The 19170-nt window shown below is 36.1% G+C and overlaps 1 protein-coding gene across 1 annotated transcript; it reads right to left on the bottom strand.

The window, feature by feature from the left end:
* Nucleotides 1-6838: 6838 nt before the first annotated feature.
* On the bottom strand, nt 6839-16162 carry LOC122024763 (myosin-binding protein 7-like). Its single transcript, XM_042583455.1, has 3 exons — nt 14671-16162; nt 7280-7326; nt 6839-7187 (listed from the first exon to the last, which is right to left on the bottom strand). The coding sequence occupies exons 1-3, from the start codon at nt 15967-15969 to the stop codon at nt 7085-7087; spliced, it is 1449 nt and encodes a 482-aa protein (XP_042439389.1). The 5' UTR covers nt 15970-16162; the 3' UTR covers nt 6839-7084.
* Between the last annotated feature and the right edge of the window lie 3008 nt (nt 16163-19170).

Raw genomic sequence — 19170 nt, 5'->3', positions numbered from 1 at the left:
ACTAAATCGCACCCTTTGATAAATTAAAGAAATAAATATTAAGTATACGTGCTTGTTATTATATTATGATTAAGAGTACGCACTTTCATAATAACAAAGGTTTTGTTCTTTTATGTAGTCAGTTTAAAAAGAAACTACCTCAAATAGTCCTTCTCAATACACTCAGAGTGTACTAGTGTAATTTATAGTCAAGATAAACTCATACCAAATTACACTACAACTATTCCAATGATTTGTCCCATTCCATCTTGTTTGTGAGCAACTATTTATAATTTATAAGGAACTGATAACATGATCTTCTGTGTGTCTCCTCACACTATATTATCTACAATATAAATTAAATGAGCATCTACACTTAACATAAATGTAGACATTTGACCAATGTGATTCTTATTTCAAAATAACTGTTTATACAAAAAACTAGATTTTTAGTATACACTCTAAGATAGTCAAGAGGTTGGGTCACTGACAGACTATACACCACTCCAGCTATCACTACTCTCGAGTGGCCGAGGGGGCAGTTGCATAGTAGCTAACTAACTACGTATACGATGGGGGTCCCTGCTGCCCGCAACTCCAGCTATCACTACTCATGAGTGAGCAAGTGGGGGCACGACAGGATAAGCAGCACAGTCCAGCTACCACTACCCATGAGTGGTCGAGTGTGCGGCCCTAACTGACGACTCTCTCACACCACAAGGGAGACAATGGTCATCAGTATGCATGCCATGACATGATGCGCAAGATACAACAGTCATCATATATATATAAAAACAGAAGTCAGGTATGCTACATGAAGTCAGCATGCTCGGTAAGGTATGAAAATAAATAACATTCAAAGCAAATAAGCATGATATCTAGTATCTGCTAAATATCATAGATAGCAACGAGAGACTGTACAGATATATAAACGAGTAGCTCAAAGATTGAGTAGATAAGCATCAAGCACAAGAAAAATATGAGTGGAGTCAAGATAAGCACAGTAACTATCTAAATATATAGCTCATGCACTAAGATCAATGTACTAAAGAGACACAGCAGGAAGTACCCACCTTTATTTGTCCATCGTACTAAATAATCCCACATCGAGACGCTCGTCTCGAATCAACGTCCTGCAAATCACATGATGTACAGTTTAGCTAATCACATATACAACAACTAGTTAAACTCCAAGATCCAAACTAATTAGGAAAAACCCCTAATCTAATAACCATTAATTAACTTCAATTAATCCAATCCACAATCCATCACTACTAATCATCATCCTAATCAAATCCAATGTAGAAACCAAATCAACTCTAAAACTCACCCAAATATGAATGCTCTGTCATTGATTCCCTAACTAGAGTAGTTGGCTGCCGGACATCAGTAGCCAGAGATAGGTGGGGCTATTGTCTCCAATCAAATACTCCAAATAAGCATTAAATCTAGATCTAACACTGAAGTCATATACTAAGCTAACGAATTACCTCAAATGTGGCAACAGATAACATAGCACCCTCAACGATGATGTTGCTAAAGTCATCCGATGATCTGCTGTTGGCCAAACATGGTCAGGCAACCCTTCCAAAGGTTCACAGCAAGGTGTCATCTCTAGCAAAGCTTTGCTGCGTTTGGAAGTAAGGTAGATGGTTGTCAGCTCTCAAGGCTCCGATGGTCGGTGACTATAAGAGGTAGGCGGCTGGTGTGGCAACACTGTCCACTGGCCTTCTCCTGTAAAGGGCAGCTACTGATTGTGGTGATCGACAATGCATCAAGACAAGGGCGTCGGGTTGCTCGTTGTGTCAAGGTTACACTTCGGCTTGGACAGGCGACTAGCGTTGATCTGTGGCGTCAACGATTGGGGCTCACAAGAATGAACGATTGTGGCTAGGGCACGGCTAAAGAATGATGAGAAGAGGGGCATCGACATGATCAATCAGGGGCAAGTGTGCGGGGATCTACGTGCACGGCGATGAGGATGTGGAGATCATCTCGCGTCGTCTTCTTTAGCAACATCTCACGGAGACAGTTGGATGAGCGGCAATGGCGTCGAGGCGCGATGGGTGTCGTGAGGGAGAAAGGGAGTCGATGTAGGTTACAGCTTGGCACGAGGAACATGGGAGAGGCGGTCGACGGTTGTGGGATGGCTGGTAGCATCGTCGATGGTCGTCTCACCATGGAGGTCGGCATCAGTGATCGGTGAGAGACAGAAGGACGGCTAGGAGATCGGGACGACTTCTTGCTCATGATCAGAGAAATGTCGGTGGCGCACGGAAGTCTGGCGATCGGGCAAGGCGACGCGTATGGTGGTCGGCGTAGAGAATGGGAGGCGTGATCGGAATTGGGGGAGAAAACGAGGTTCGGGAAGAAATGAAAAATTAGGTATGATTTATATATATAACTTAGGTTTAGGTAATTAAAATCGAAGTTCATTTCTCAATCAAATCTCACTTTAAATGGATATTCAAAACAGGCTTTCTCCAGTCCAACAGATTCATCCCCTCAAAACTAGTCATACGGACTCCGTTTAAATCCAAAAAAAATCTAAAAATTTTCAAAAAATCTAATAAAATTATTTCTCAAATAACACTTAGTATTTAATTGCCGGATCTTACATAAATACACAATATAAATAAAAAACTTGCTTGTTTGATTTCTTGTTGCTTGTAGATATCTCTTGTAGCTTGGAAAGTGCAACAGTACTTCTCTTCCACAACCCAAGCACCGATGATGAAAAGCCGAGAAGAAGTAAATCATTTGAATACTTGTGAACACCTTTATATCCATGGATTAGGGATTCCAATCGATTGGCCTTACCTCAATATATTGTCACATCATATCTGAGCAAATTCAGTCGTCCAAATCTTAGAATGACTCTTTTATACTTATCTTAATCGATTACCTAATTGATTATGAGACTTTAATTGATCATTTGATCGATACAAAAATCCATTGTTCGCTTGCGAACTTCTCCCGATCGATCAACCAATTGATTCCCTATTTGTCGCGAACTTCTTCTCCCAATCAATTACCTAATCAATTAAGTAGCTTTAATCAATCACTTGATTGATTTAAAAGCCCTTGTTTATCGTGAAGAACCTCCCAATCAATCAACCAATCAATTGGATTGACCTTAATCGATTATTCAATCGATTAACACACGTTCTATACTATGCTGCGTGAACCAATCGATTACCTGATTGATTGACTCCCCAATTGATTTTGGTAAGCAATAAAAAGTGTAGAGCTCTAAATCAGCTTTGTTTCTTATTCGAGATCACCTTGTTCCGATATCCGAGTCAAAAGTTATGACCTTTGGAAGTTTGCTATGTCGGAACTTCCTCATTTCATACCAACTCCTTATTGGATTTACAACCGCCAAGTATCCAGTCAACCTTTAATCCACTTGAACTTTCTCTTTGCCAACTTCCCTTAGACTTTCAATAACTAAGTGTGGTCCTCCTTCATTCACTTAGATTTTCTTCTTGTCTAACTACAGTTAGGGCTTTTTCTTTTCCAACGTATGATCTTTCTTGACCCACTTGAACTTTCCTTTGCCTAGCCACAATTAGTTTTCCCTTTGCCAACGTGTGGTCCTTCTTGACCCACTCGGACTTTCCTTTGTCTAACTAGTTAGGACTTTTTCTTTGCCTAACCCTCGAGTTAGGACTTTATCTTGCCTAACTTCCATTTAGGACCTTATTCTTATCTAATCTCCAATTGGGACTTTTCCAGTCAAGTATCTTGTCCTCTATGACCTACTTGACTTCTTTTTCACATATTGTCAAGTATTTGGTCAACTTTGACCTTCTTGACATCTTCTCATATACTATCCAAATATCGAAACTCAAGCTCGAATTCACTTGAATTTAATCAACTTGATCAACCTTGACTCGAGGATGATTGTACCAACAATCTCCTAACATCTCTTTTGTTTTACTCATAACCTCCTCCTTAAATAGGAGATCAAACTTTGGCTATAGTAAATTACCAAATAAAGGTGCATTTACTCGCCAGCCTTGAAATGTTGGTTATTTCAATCGGCGATTATAAATTGCATTAATCTTAATTAATCCATTTGGTTATTTCACTTGGATAAATTGTACCTTGATCGATCTAGCATTCGACGTACACAGATTGTGTTTGCATATGAGACAATTTGATTCAGTGTAATCCGGATTCTAAATTTACACATATCCATATGTGAGGGAGAGCTTCTCCGTGTATTTATTGATATCATATATGTATATACAATAATATAAATAAACAATTTTATTTTTAAATTTCTAATGTGACATTAACGTTTTCATACACATAGAGTTCCCATGATCCATCTTTTTATTTCTATTTATATTTAAGCTACTATAAAGCGTATTTTGTGAATAAAATTTTTGATGGGGCACTGTTTTTATTTTAAATTTTTTTAAAAAAAGAGTTGCCCACGTCCTTTTAATTTTCTGCCCTTATAAAGAAAGTTAGGTGATTTCTAAGAAAAATTGCAACCTCATTTTAAAAATTAATACTATTTATGTGATATTGGCACTAATCAATTTATTACCATTTTATCTAATCTTTCTTAATAACTCCGAGCCACGTTCCTTCAACAATCCAGAGTAAGACATGGCCGCCAACAGGCCTATCAGTACTAGAGGCTATATTTTCTGATTGATTATTGTGACAAAAAGTGAATATGTTCGTCCTCAGTATCTCTATCAATTTATCTTAAGATTAATACGGAGGAGGTAAATCACGGACGGCTACTAGTATTTGGAATAGTGACTAACATATAAGGGAGGTATTTATTTCGGCTTTGCCGAGATTCGAACCACAGACCTCATTATGACAATCCCTCATGCGCTAGCCACTAGACCCATCCGAGGAGACTATATCTTCTAATCCATGAAACATATGGATCCAAGATAAAAAAACGTCGATTGAATTGTGACCTCATCCCGTCACAGTTTATTATAATTTTTTTTAATTTATCGTCTCCTTATATTATAGTTTGGATCGAGATGATCATCTAAAGGTCGCTCTCGCTCAGTAGTTTGATCACTTACTCATCGTTGGTAATCTCCGACCATCCATCCCAATTTAAATTATAATCGAAGAGACGATAAACATAAGGAGAAATCATATCTATGATCGGATCACGATCATTCTCTGATCTTCTAGGCGCTTGACAATACAGTGCCCTCTCCTAATTATCTTATCTACGTAAGTGAATAAAGAATTCATTAAATGACAACCAACGAAAAAACATAGATGAATATTATATATGAATTTATCAAAATAGATGAATATTATACATGAATTCATCGAATTATTATCTTAATACTAGATTGACATTCTTTGGAAGGAACCTATTGCATAGTTAGATTATAATATATTGGTAAGGATCATTATATTTTCATGAGAAATTACTTATAGTGTTTAATATACTAGAGATTTTAGCCTTAGGTGGGCTAAAATCAGATATTATAAAATCAGATATTATAGGAATATTAATTATCTTTGATTTAGAAAATATTTATTAGTAAAATAATAAAGATAGTACATATACTAAGTAAGAGAATAATTAATATTTGCATAAGAGTTCTAATAAAGATGATAATAAATTTAAATATTAAGTTATAGTCTATAAAAAAAAAAAAAAAGAAATAGAAGAAGTATTATTATGGATAATTCGTTATTAAAGTACAAAATAATTAGGAAGACCAATAGGATTATAATTTTTAAGATAGTGGTAGTATAACAAATTATTCATCTAATTAGAATATATGTACCTCGTACAGGATTAAATGAAAACATTAAATATAGATTTCAAAAAAAATCTCAATAAGTAGTATAAAATATTTTTACAAATGAGACAATTTTAATACGATAAAATCTTAATGGGCATGTTGGTGAATGAGGGCTATGATTTTAGAATAAGAAATCAAAAGAGAAAAGTTATATTGGATTTCATAATAATATATAAATTCATAATAGCTAATACATTGTTCAAAAAGAGCACTGTATTAAAAAAAATTATTAAGATGGTAAGATCATCTATCCAGAAACTAGAGGATGGACATCAAATATATAATTTTGGTGGCGAAAAGGCTATAAATTAAATCTAAATGAGTAGAAGATAAGTGTCTTGGAGATGAAAATATTAAAATAGATGTGTAGATATTGAGGATAAATAGATAAGAAATGAAATATTATAAAGAAACTTAGCATTGAGCGTATTAAGAGAAAACTTTAATAAACACATTTTGAAATGATATACTTAAAAGGCAAATGAATATCTTAATTAGACAATCCAAAACTCTTGAACAAATATATATATTAACCTAAAAAAAAGACCAAGGAAAGTTATTAGTAACAATCAATTAGAATAAAATTTATTTTATATATAAAAATATAATAGAGAATCAAGCCTAATTAAATATACATATTAATTGAGACAGAAAGAGACCAAAGAGAACTCATTAGTAACAATCAATTACAATAAATTTTATTTTATATATAAAAATATAATAGAAAATCAACCCTAATGATATAGCAAAATTCAGATAATTGACCCGTATTTTCTTCAAATACATGTACCAGCTTTTTTAAATTCCACATATTTTGTCAAACGGCATAAAAAGAATTATTAATAAAAAAATAATATTTTGGTGAAATCAAAACCATTTAACAAGATCGTAATTAATTTATAGAATAAATTTCACAAGTTTAAAAATCAAAATTATTTACATGATATTCACCGTTAATATGTTAAAAATATTATTTCCTTCAAAATAAATAGATCAAACCTAATTAAAATCTATCAAACACAAAATGTAGGAGCAGCTAACGAATTGAATCATAGATTTAAAGCCGAGTTATGATTTACCAGCATCAATCTCAAGAATCAAAAGAACAGTTCGATCTATACAAGTTCATGGTTTACAAGCAAACCATGAGAACACCTTCAGTTAAAAAAGGTAATTACAAAAGGGAACTTAAAAAGAATCCCCAATGAAAGCTGCACAATCTTCATGATCGATCGACATTACAGCTTCGCACTAATCTTATTTACTTCAAGCGAAAGCAATTGGGTCTTGGTTCACCATCACACTTGTGTTCCTGCGATACACTTCCGATTGCTTATTCCAGGACTTTTGTCCAAAATAAGCATCAAGCCGGCGCTGTTACTTGATGTCCCAAACGTGTGCCTGAGAGGGATTCAACATTATAGAACAAGAGTAAAAAACAAAGACAAAAAAAAAAAAACAGGAGAAACAAAAAGACACCAGAATTTCAATACCTGATTCTTGAAGCTTTCTTTTTCCAGAGGACAAATGTCCCTATCAACTGGAAAATTGAGACAAGACCAACATTAATCTAATGTTTACAGGTATATGCTTCGCGTATAAATTAATGCTCCACAACTAGAAAAAGGGCAAAGAAACATGAGCAAATGACAAAAAAATGATATCTCAAAACATTATGTTGCCCTTTTCATTTGCTCAGCGTGAAAACAAGTAGGGATTGCATGGGAATGTAGGCAAAATGAGAAAAAGTGCACCAGCCAAGTATGACTGTATTTGGGTGGTACCAGAACAAATATGCCAAAGATGTTATACTCTGAAAGCTTTTTGGTTGAAAATGAATGATCTTGATCAGTCAATATGCAAGGACTAAAAAGACCAACCAATAAGAGTAAGAAATTACTAAGGTATGTTTTTTGTGAGTTCATTCAAGGTGTTGTATCTTGTCCACATGTTTGGTCTAAAAAACCAGCATTATCTGTCTAAAAAATTTCTAATGATGCATAGTTATAAAAATAATATCGTGTGATATAAGTTAGACAAATCTATCAACTATCAAAGTATTATGTACTAATAAATTTGATTATACAATTGGTTGTTTTATGACATTTTGATGTTTAGTAAACCATGATAATAACAATAGCCTGTACAGGGCAAAGCTTTTATAAAAAGGTGTTTCTGGTATCAAATCTGTCTGTACCCAGGAACTTAAAAGATATTTTTACCAGCTCGGAAAGGAACGGATACAATAAGAACAACGGTGTTTTACTGAACCATGCACCCAACTTTCACCATTACTCAAATCACGCACCACACTTTTGTATTTACTAATTCATACCATATTTTCATAATATCTCTGACGCAGTCCACACATAAAGCACGTGCTCATCCGAACCACCACAAGCATCCAAGCCACTGAACCACCAGCAAAGCAACATTTACACGCATCCCAAACAAATTTATTAAACACAATCACTGCCCTAAATCCTATTTTGGCAGCTAAAATATTCAGCGAAAGGCCAACTTCTGTAACACCGGCGACATTCGTATAGCACTAGCGATATCTAAATCTTGTTCCCCTTGAAGCTTTACGCTCTCAGCAATCCTCACATATGTTGCAACAGTCCGTAACACCGACGACATGTATATTTTCTTGGTCTCCTACAAATCTACGGCAATATTGGTGTCATATTTTTATTTTAAAATCATTATAATTCATTTTTCACTGTACATTTTATGAACACCCAACTTCCTTGTCTCTCTCTCACTTTTTTTCTCTAGTGAGTCCTGGCTATAAATTTTATTCAACCAACGCACATAGTCTTATCATATTCAATCAAAACTAACACGTGTTCTTGGGACTCATCTATTTTTGAAAATATCAAAGTTCACTTAATCTCGTCATTGTACAATCATAAGTGAGTTTTTGCCAAAACTTACTAATAGCCCTAGCCACCTTAGAATTGAGTCAAACCAGAGCTAGTGCGTCCCTTGTAATAGAGTTTGATCATGCCCTCAAACCTAAATTCCAAAGCTTGAATTGCATCATACTCACTAAGAGACTTGAGCTTATTATACCCACTGTAAGTCACCCTAATGAATTCCTTAAAGCCTCGTGAGTTTGACCATGCCCAACATTCTTGATTGTAGACATTATACAACATTCAGTAAATTTTGATCAAAACTCATTGATGACCCTAGCCACCTCAAAACCAACTCAAAATAGGAGTAGTGCATTCCTTGTAGCCTCCTAAGTCTAACCATACTCTCAAACCTAAATTCCAAAGCATAAATTGCAACCTATGGGTTTCTGAAATATACACAACATTAAGTATTTTTGGCACAAAATTACTAAAGGGTAGGCTCATCATACCCACTCTAAGACACCATCACTAGATTCCTTGCAATCTCCTGAGTCTAACCATGCCCAACATTCCTGATTCCAAACATACGACCATTATTAAGTTTTGGTCAAAACTCATTGATGACCTCTGTCAATCAAATTCAATCAAGACTAGAACCAATGCATTTCTTAGAGTCTCCTAAGTCTGACCATATGAAAGATAACTATTTCTGGACACTGTACGATCATAAATGAGTTTTGGCCAAAACTCAATGACCCTATCCACCTCAGAACATACTAAAACCAAGACTAGTCAGTTCCTTACCGCCACTTGAGTCTGACCATACCCCTCAAACCTAAATTTCAAAGCCTTGATTGCATCCATATATCTAAAATATACACAACCTCAAGTACTTTTGGCACAAACTCGTTGAGACACCTAGGCCAATCATACTCTCTCTAAGACAACATCATTGGATTTCTTACAGCCTCCTGAGACTGATCAATGATCATGCCCAACATTCTTGATTATGGAGATTGCACAACTATCTGTGAGTTTTAGTTAAAACTCTCACATGACCATTGACAATCAAATTTAATCAAGACTAGGACTCATTCATTTCATAGAGCCTCGTGAATTTGACTGTGCCAAAGATTTCTATTTCTGGATATTGTAGGACTATTAGTGAATTTGGATTAAAACTCGCTAATAGACCTAGCCACCTCAAAATCAACAAATAAAAACCAGTCTACTTGTAATCTCTCAAGTCTGAATATGCCCTCAAACCTAAATTCCAAAGTCTAGTTGCATCTTGTGGGTTTCTAAAATCTATACAACCTTGAGTAGTTTTAGCACAAACTCATTGAGAAACCTAGGCTCATTATACCCACTCTTAGACAACACCATTGGATTTCTTGCAACCTTTTGAGTCTAACCATGCTCATTCCTTGTTCTAGACACTCTACCGTGATTAGTAAATTTTGACCAAAACTCGCTAATCAAGTTCTTTCAAAACTAGGACTGATGCATTTATTATAGGTTCCTAAATCTAACCATGCCCAAAATTCTTGTTTCTAGACATTTGTATCGCAATCAATGAGTTTTGCCCAAAACTCGTTGATGACCCTAGTCACCTTGTAACCAACTCAAACAAATACCAGTCCATTCCTTGAAGCCTTTTATATTTGACCATGCCCCCAAACCTAATTCTAAAGCCTTGATTGCGTCATGTAGGTTTCTAAAATATACACATCCTTGAGTACTTTTGGCACAAACTCATTATGAGGCCTAAGCACATCATATCAACTCTAAGATACCACCATTAGATTGCTTGCAACCTCCTGAGTCTGACCATGCCCAACATTCTTGATTTTGAACATTGTACAACCATTAGTGAGTTTTAGCCAAAACTCATTAATAATCTCTAATTGATCAAATTCAGTCAAGACTAGGACCAATCTATTTCTCAGCCTTGAGTTTGACCATGACCAATATTCATATTTATGACCATCAAGTTTTGATCAAAAATAGATCTAGTCACTGCAAAACTGACTCAAATAAGGATCAGTCCATTCCTTATAGCCTCTTGAGTCTGACTATGCCCTAAAACTTAAATTTCAAAGCCTAGATGTGGTTGCATCCTGTTAGTTTATGAAATCTGCACAGTTTTAAGTACTTTTGGAAGGCATTGAGGGATCTAGGCTCATCATACCCACTCTTAGACAACACCATTGATTTTTTTGCAGCCTCCTAAATCTGACCATACTCAGCATTCTTGACCTCTAATTGATCAAATTCAACTAAGATTAGGATCAATGCTTTTTTTTGAACCTCTTAAGTCTGATCGTGCCAAGATTCCTATTTCTGGATAGTATATGATCATCAGTGAATTTTGGCTAAAACTAGTTGATGACCCTAGTCCATTCCTTGTAGCTTCCTGAATTTGACCATGCCCTCAAAACTAAATTCGAAAATCACGATTGCATCCTGTGAGTTTTGAAGTTTGCACAGGCATAAGTACTTTTGGCACAAACTCACTAGGGGGCCTCAGCTCATCTCCCATCATACCCCACCACTGTTGGGTTCCTTACAACCTCCTAAGTCCAAGCATGTTCAACATTCTTGATTAGGGAAAATGTAAGACAATCAAAAAGTTTTGGCCAAAACTCACTGATGTCCTTTGGTTGATCAAATTCAATCAAGAATACAACCAATGCATTTCTTAGAGCCTCGTGAGTTTGACCGTGCACAAGATTCCTGTTTCTAGACATCACCATTGGATTCCTTGCAACTCTGAAGTGTGACCATGTTCAACATTGTTGATTACGGAGAATGTGAGACGATCAGTGAGTTTTAGCTAAAACTCGTTGATGGCCTTAGCCACCTCAGAACCAACTCAAACCATGGATTCCTTACAGCCTCCTGAGTTTGATCATGCCCTCAAACATAAATTCCAAAGCTTAAATTGCAACCTATGAGTTTCTGAAATATGTAGAGCCTTGAGGACTTTTGAAACAAACTCACTAAGGGGACTAAGCACACCATACCCGCTCTAGGACACCACCACTGGATTTCTTAAAGCCTCCTGAGATTGACCATGCCCAAAAAATTTTGATTCTAGACATTGTACAACCATGAGTTTTGAACAAAATTCATTGATAACCATTGGCTAATCAAATTCAATCAAGACTAGAACCAATGCATTTCTTAGAACCTCCTGAATCTGATCATGCCTAAGATCCCTATTTTTGACACTGTATGGCCATCAGTGAATTTTGACCAAGACTTGTTGATGGTCCTAATCACCTCAAAACCGAATCAAACTAGGGCCAATGTGTTCCTTGCAGTCTCTTGAGACTAACCATACCCTCAAACTTAAATTTCAAAGACTAGATTGCATCATGTAGGTTTCCGAAATATGTACAACCTTGTGTACTTTTGACATAAAGTCACTAAGGAGCCTAGGCTCATCATACCCACTCTAATACACCACCACTAGATTCCTTGCAAATCCAGAGACTGACCATGCCCCAAATTCTTGATTCTGGACACTGTATGGCCATAGGTAAGTTTTAACCAAAGCTTGACGATAGTCATTGGCTGATCAAATTCAAACAAGAATAGGACTAATGCATTTCTTAGCGTGTCCTAAGTTTGACCATGCCTAAGATTATTCTAGATATAGTACAACCATTAGTGAGTTTTGGTAAAAACTCTCTCATGGTCATTCAGTCTCAAATTCAGGAGGCTAGAAGGAATCGAATGTGGTGTCTTAGACTGGGTATGATGAACCCAAGTTCCTTAGTGACTCTGTGCCAAAAGTACTCAAGGCTATGCAGATTTCAAAAACCTACAAGATGTGATTCAAGTTTTGGAATTTAGAAGGGTATGGTTAGACTCAGGAGGCTACAAAGAATGCATTAGTACAAGTTTATGCCGATTCTGAGATGGTTAGGATCATCAGTGAGTTTTAGCCAAGACTCACTAATGGCCAATGAGATCTCAACCACAAGTAATTGAGGTTTACAGAGGCTCATGAGATTGTAAGGGAAAGGAATAGTGGTCAATATGATTCAATAGAGAAACTCATGTTCACTAACTTTCCGCCAATAATTCACTAACGGTAAGAATAAGTTTGGAATAAGGAGAAGGGGAGTGACAGACTCACAACACACAAATTTAACCTTAAAAACCTCACCTTTGGAGAAGATAGTTAGCCTGAATGTTAACCTTGTGAAATTGTGTAAAATAGTGATTTTAAAGATGAAAGCTACAGTTGAAGGAATAAGATTAGGAGAATCAAAGTCACAACTCTGTCAAAAAGTCAATTAGGGTTTCAGTTTTCACATAGGTCAGGGCTCCAAAAAAATGGTTGACAATTGAGTGAGAGAAAAAGTAGAAGCTATCATATAAAACCCTTCCCATATTTCGATATTTCAAAAGTGACTCAAATGCTCATGGTGGTTTTTACGTGGACAATGTCAAGAGTATTATAGGAATATAGTACATGAATTGATAAATATGAAAGTGTGGTGCGTGATTTGGATAATAGTGAAAATTAGGTGCATGGTTCAGGAAAATATGATTGCAACACTAGAGGGATAAATATACATTAAGGATAAACAAATATTACTTGTCATCATCTATATATAATAATGACAAGCAAAGCTTTTAAAAATGTGTTTTTGGTATCACATTTGTTTGTGTATTTTCAAGTCGTACAAGCGTGTATGTGTATGCATCAAGGAACTTGAAAGACATTTTTATTAGCTCGGAAAGGAAAGGAAGCAATAAAAACTATGATTGCAACACTAGAGGGGCATGTTTATGCAGGATTGGCACAGAGTGGATAGCATTCCCTCTAGTTGCATGAGAATCATTGAACAGTTAGATGCCCATATGGTGTTTCACTTGAAACGCAAGCTATTTCTAACAATGTACCAAAGTTTGAAATGGTAATATCAAGATTTGGTTGATGAACCTAATGAGATCGAGAATATTCCAAGATAAGAATCATGCAATTCATTTCCTTGTCTCCTTGATGCATAGCGGTCTCTTTGTTTAAACTATGGTGACTGAGGATGAGTTATTCCATGAAAATGTACGAATCAATGGTGTCTATCACCCCATCTTGGAGAAATAGAGCCCAGCTTTTGTCAGTCATCCAACATAAAATATATATCGCTTGTTTCAGAGCTGAGAGATGATGATTCTTCTTTAATGATAGAATAATTTATAGAGAAAAGCAGTCGTGTTGTGAAGTCTTTAAGGACTTTGCTACTTGCTAACATATCTAATTTATTGGAGACAGATTACAAAATAATTTGCAAGAAGTGAAAGAAATAAAGTATATATACATGAAAAATAATAGAAATCAAATGGGCATCCATAATCTATTCACTTTATACATGTCACTAGAATAATACCAGATCCATCTCATCACACAGGTGCTAGAATTTTGCAAGGTGACCACAAATCTACCAGTATTGGATCTGAAAGAGTGGTTAATCTTCTCACAGATAAGAAATTACTTCTAACTGACCTAAAGTCAGTTTTCCAGGTTACATACACTCCAGCAGCTGCGTTAGCACTTAACTAATAGGCGGTATATCCACATCCTAAAATGTGTACACCATCCTGTATAATATTCTTAATATTCTTCGGAATAATTTAAACATAATATTTTCTCTAAGTCTTCTTTGATGCTTCCAATAGTATGGTCTCATTTGTCATCTGAGTACTCTCGAAACTTGCGTTTCAAGTATAAAACAAAGCCACCAATGCTATTGTTAATCAACTCATAATTATCAATGATGGGACAAAGTTCTGTAAGTACACTTCAATTGCTTAAAACATAAATATTTCATTTACTTCGCCTTTGAATCTTTCAATATTAAGGTATCATTTTCTATCTGCAAACTTTTTATTTTTCAAATTCATGTTTCAAGTGTCACAACAAAAACCACCAATGCTATTGGTTAGTAAGCACAGAAAATAGAAGAAAAATGAACTGTAATTTTGATCGAGTACTTCTGAAAGTATACCTTAAGAAATGATAGTATGGAGGTATTAGCAGTTAAAGGCTTTTTCTCGAGCAGACTCCTCTGAGGAGCTGCCTCTTTTGAAAGTTGCTGCGCTATCTCTCTCAATAACCGTAGCTGTGCTTTCTCAGTTCGCATGGAAACAATGGCCTGCCTCATTGACTCCCTGTCCGCCTCAAGAGCCTGCAGCCTTGTGTAAAGTTTCTCAATATCTGGACTCCCAACTACTACTCCATTAACCTCTGGTCTCTTTTCCTCCTCAATGGGCACATTCACACAATCACCAGTAGCACCAACCTTTGGAACCCCATGCACAGAATCAATTGTGTAGACCCTATCGCTCAAGTTGTCAAAGTCGCCACCATCATCCGAGTGTGTGTCAATTAAGGAAGGAAATTCTTCCCCATTCATGATCTCCTGTGAATTCTTCCCGGAACCCATGGAACCCGTGGTATGGCTATCAGCAGATGATTGCCTGAAATAAATAGATTGTCGTGGCCATTCCTTGATGACGTCCTTGTCCATAAGACTGGCAGCAGCCGGCAAGGCTTCAAGTTCGCAAAGCCGCTGATGTAGATTCTGAAGGTCCTCTTTGGCATTTGTTGTCTCCACAAACTCGTACCTTTGATGATCAGTAGTCTCATCTAAATAGCCCTCTTTGCCTGCCACATCATTCTGTATGGTACACTTCAGAGAAGGGTAATCAATGGTCAGCAAACCGTCGAATTGAGTAGCCTCTGTCTCGCCGCCTGGATGGACAAAAGAGGCATCGGCGTCGATGGCCTCAACGTCGATGCCGAGGCTACTAAGGTGCTTTCGGTAAGTCTGGATCAGGAGCGTCATGGAGTTGATGAGCTCGTCGCGCTTGGAGAGAAGGTCCTCGAGGATAAGCATCTCGCGCTGGTCGTGTTCCATCTTCTCCTCAGCGAAGCGCTTGAACTGGCGTGCTTCCATCTGGGTCTCGGACTTCTCGCACTGGAGGCGGATAATCATCGACATGGTCTCGCTCGCGGCGGATGCCGCAGCGTTGCGCTCCGCATCCAGCTCCGCACAGAGCTCCTGGATCGTCTCTTGTTGCTTCGCCACCGCCTCCCGCAGCGCGGCCATCTCGTCCTCGATCTCCACTCGGGCGGACCCCCCATCAGCACCGAAGGAAGAAGCGGAAGGAGCAGCGCCGGTTTCCTCTTCGCAGAGGCGGCGCTTGACGGAGCGGCGGACGGCCGTGGAGGAGGGGCGAGAGCAGGAGGGGCGAGCGGAAGGGAGAGTGGGAAGAGCCACATCGTTTAGGGTTTGGTGATCCATGGAGGAAGAGGAGGAGGAGGAGGAGGAGGAGGGAGGCAGCGGCAGCGCATGTACCAAATGCGCGTTAACCGGAAAGAACTGCTTGTTCGTCGTTCGATTCCGTCGCCTCTCTGCAGATTGATTCGATCTCTGCGGATTGATTTTATAAAGGAGAAGGAGACGATGCGAGAATTTGTCCTCTGGAAAAAATTTTAACCCCGTTTACTTACTAGTTTTGAGTGTGAAAATAAAAATCGAGAAGGAAAGAGGTGGAGGGAAAAAAAACAAATACTAGATAGAAATTCACATACGCAACCGAAGTCGCGTGCATTAGGATAAAAAGTATCTTAAAAAATAATTAATTATTTATGATAGGTAAATAGTAAAAAGATTAAGCGTGTCTTTGATTTTGATTGGTATGTTTTCTATTTTTATTTTTTAAAAAATATATATTTTTGAAAAATAATGTTTGTTGTGTATTTTTTCCTTCCTCCTTCGTATCAAATGCCTTCCAACGACGTCGACGTGGTGGTTGTGGGCAACTTCGATTGTGAGCGCAAGTGACTTTGTGACCGCGAGCGACCTTGCTTGCAGTGTTAGGCAGCTACGAGTTCGCTCACGGCCTTGGGCAGTCACGAGTTCGCTCTCCGCCCCGTGGGAGGTCATGAGTTTGGTCGTAGCCTTCTGGGCAATCTTGCACGTGATCGTGGCCAGCCTCACTCGCAAACGTAAGGCTACTTCTTTTGTTTTATCTTTCCCTCTCTGTTTTCCTTTTCATTTCCCTTTTTCCCCTAGGGATTTTTTTATTAATTTCTTTCCTTTCCAATCCACACCTCCAAGTAAATAAAAACATTAAAATTATAATTTTATAATTTTTTTAAAAAAAATACTTTGTTATATTTTTAAAAATAATGGGAGAAGACTTAAAAAAAAATAATTTAATTTTTTAATAATTTATCGAGTAAATTTTATTATTATTTAAGTATCAAAATTCCAAAATCGCATAGTGTATTTCCGAAATACTCCTCATTTTCTCTCTACATCCATTTGTCAATTTTGTATGATATTGATTAATGGACTTTAAAAAACTTTAAATCATTTTAAACCAAAATCAATATATTTTTAAAAGTCTTCTCAATGTATTTATACTTTTGGATATGAATCGATAACATAAATTGATAATAGTAAATTAAATTTAGAACACATCTTTAATTTTTTATTCTACTCATTCAAAAATTCTCCGCTCTTATTTTACGATAATGAATCCAGATATAAGGATATAGATACATTAAAGAAGTTTTCAAAAGTACATTGATTTTATTTTGAAGTAATTCAAAAAATTTTAGATCCATCAGCTAATTCATTTGAAACGGGCTAATGAACCACATCATTCAAAAATTAAAAAATTTGATAATTTTTTTAATCGAGGAAGTCGTAGGAACTCATTGATAGTGTTGGTTAATAAGTATCATTGTCTTAGGCCTTATAATAAACTTGTTATAAATTCTATCGAGCCATTCAAGTTTAAAATTTTACTGCTCTCAATTTTGCTATCGAATTCAGATATGAGAACATAAATTCATTAAAAAGGCTTCCAATAGTATATTAATTTTGATTTAAAGTGATTCAGAGTTGTCTATATCTATTAACTAGTTTTAGAAAAAAAAATGATTAAGAGACCTAGAGAAAAAAGGAGGGGTAATTCAAAAATATACTGTGATTTGAATATTTTGAAACTTGGGTACATGATGAAACTTGCTCAAGCGATTTAGTAAATTACCATTAATTTTTAACAACATCAAAAATTTAGAGGAAAATTACCTTTTTATTTATTTATCGACAAATTACTAAACTATGTCGATGAAGTTCTAGAGTACCTAAATCACGTACTAAAGTTTGAAAATAACGAAATCACATACCCAATTTTAATTTTTCCCCTTTAAATCGATTGCTATACTATAGAAATCGATTCAGACAATATTCATCAGCATAGTAGTGTCTTGAATAGATTGATACAGTGTAGCAATCGATTAAAAAATTTAAATCATGTTCAAAAAATCACTATTCTTAATATATTATGTTAAATTGATGTTTGAGAGTACGAATATAATTAAGAGAACTAGATGAACACATAGGATCTAGTTTATGTCATTCTAAGCTCTCCAAGTCCATCAACCAGTTTTGATCCTATTTTAGCCAAAATTGACTTATGGACCTAGAGAGCTCAAAAATGATATAAAACTAGGTCGTATGTATTTGTCTAGTTCTTCTGATTAAATTCATATCCTCAAACATCAACTTGGCACACCATATTGAACATGAATAAGATTTTTTTAATTAATTCTTATTCAAAATATTTTTGTTCTCAATATGGTGTATCTCAATGATATTTGAGAGCATAAATATAATCAAGAGAATTTGATAAGTATATAAGATCAAGTTCCATGTCATTTCGAGCTCAGGTCTATAAGTCACTTTTGGTTGAAACTGGTCAAAATCGGTTGATTGACCTAGAAAGCTTGAAATAACATAGAACTAAGTCCTATATATTCATCTAGTTTTCCTGATTATATTCATACTCTCAAACATCATTGAGACATATCATATTAAGAGCAGTGATTTTTTTTAACAGGAATTGAGTTTTTTAATCAATTAGTGTTTAAAAAATTACTACTCTCAATATAGTTTGTCAAATTGATGTTTGAGAATATGAATATAATTAGGAGAACTAGACAAATGCATAGGATCTAATTTCATATCATTTCATATTGAGAATAACATAGAACTGAATCTTATGTGTTCATCTAATTTTCCTGATTGTATTTATGCCCTCAAATATCAATTTGACATACTATATTAAGAGTAATAATTTTTTCAATTCATTTCTGATCGAGTTAATCGTGGGTGGATGGGGTAAATAACTAGTAGCTATCTGCGGGAGAACGCTCTACCACGAATGGTCGCGTGGGCAGACAGGGTATATACCAATGGTCACTAATGACTCTCTCACCCACACATGGGAGATTGGATATACTAACGGTCGCTGATGACTCTCTCAACCATGAATGGGAGACAATGATCGACAGAATATACCAACGGTTGCTGACGACTCTCTCAACCAAGAATGGGAGATAATGGTCATCAAGATATAGCAACCCTAGTAGGATCCTCGAAATCCTATACTATGGTATAATTCTACTAATATATTGGCATGAGCCTATA

Source organism: Zingiber officinale, chromosome 1A (genome assembly GCF_018446385.1).
Source record: "Zingiber officinale cultivar Zhangliang chromosome 1A, Zo_v1.1, whole genome shotgun sequence".
NCBI classification, from domain to species: Eukaryota; Viridiplantae; Streptophyta; class Magnoliopsida; order Zingiberales; family Zingiberaceae; genus Zingiber; species Zingiber officinale.
This window is presented reverse-complemented; position numbering and strand designations above follow the sequence as displayed.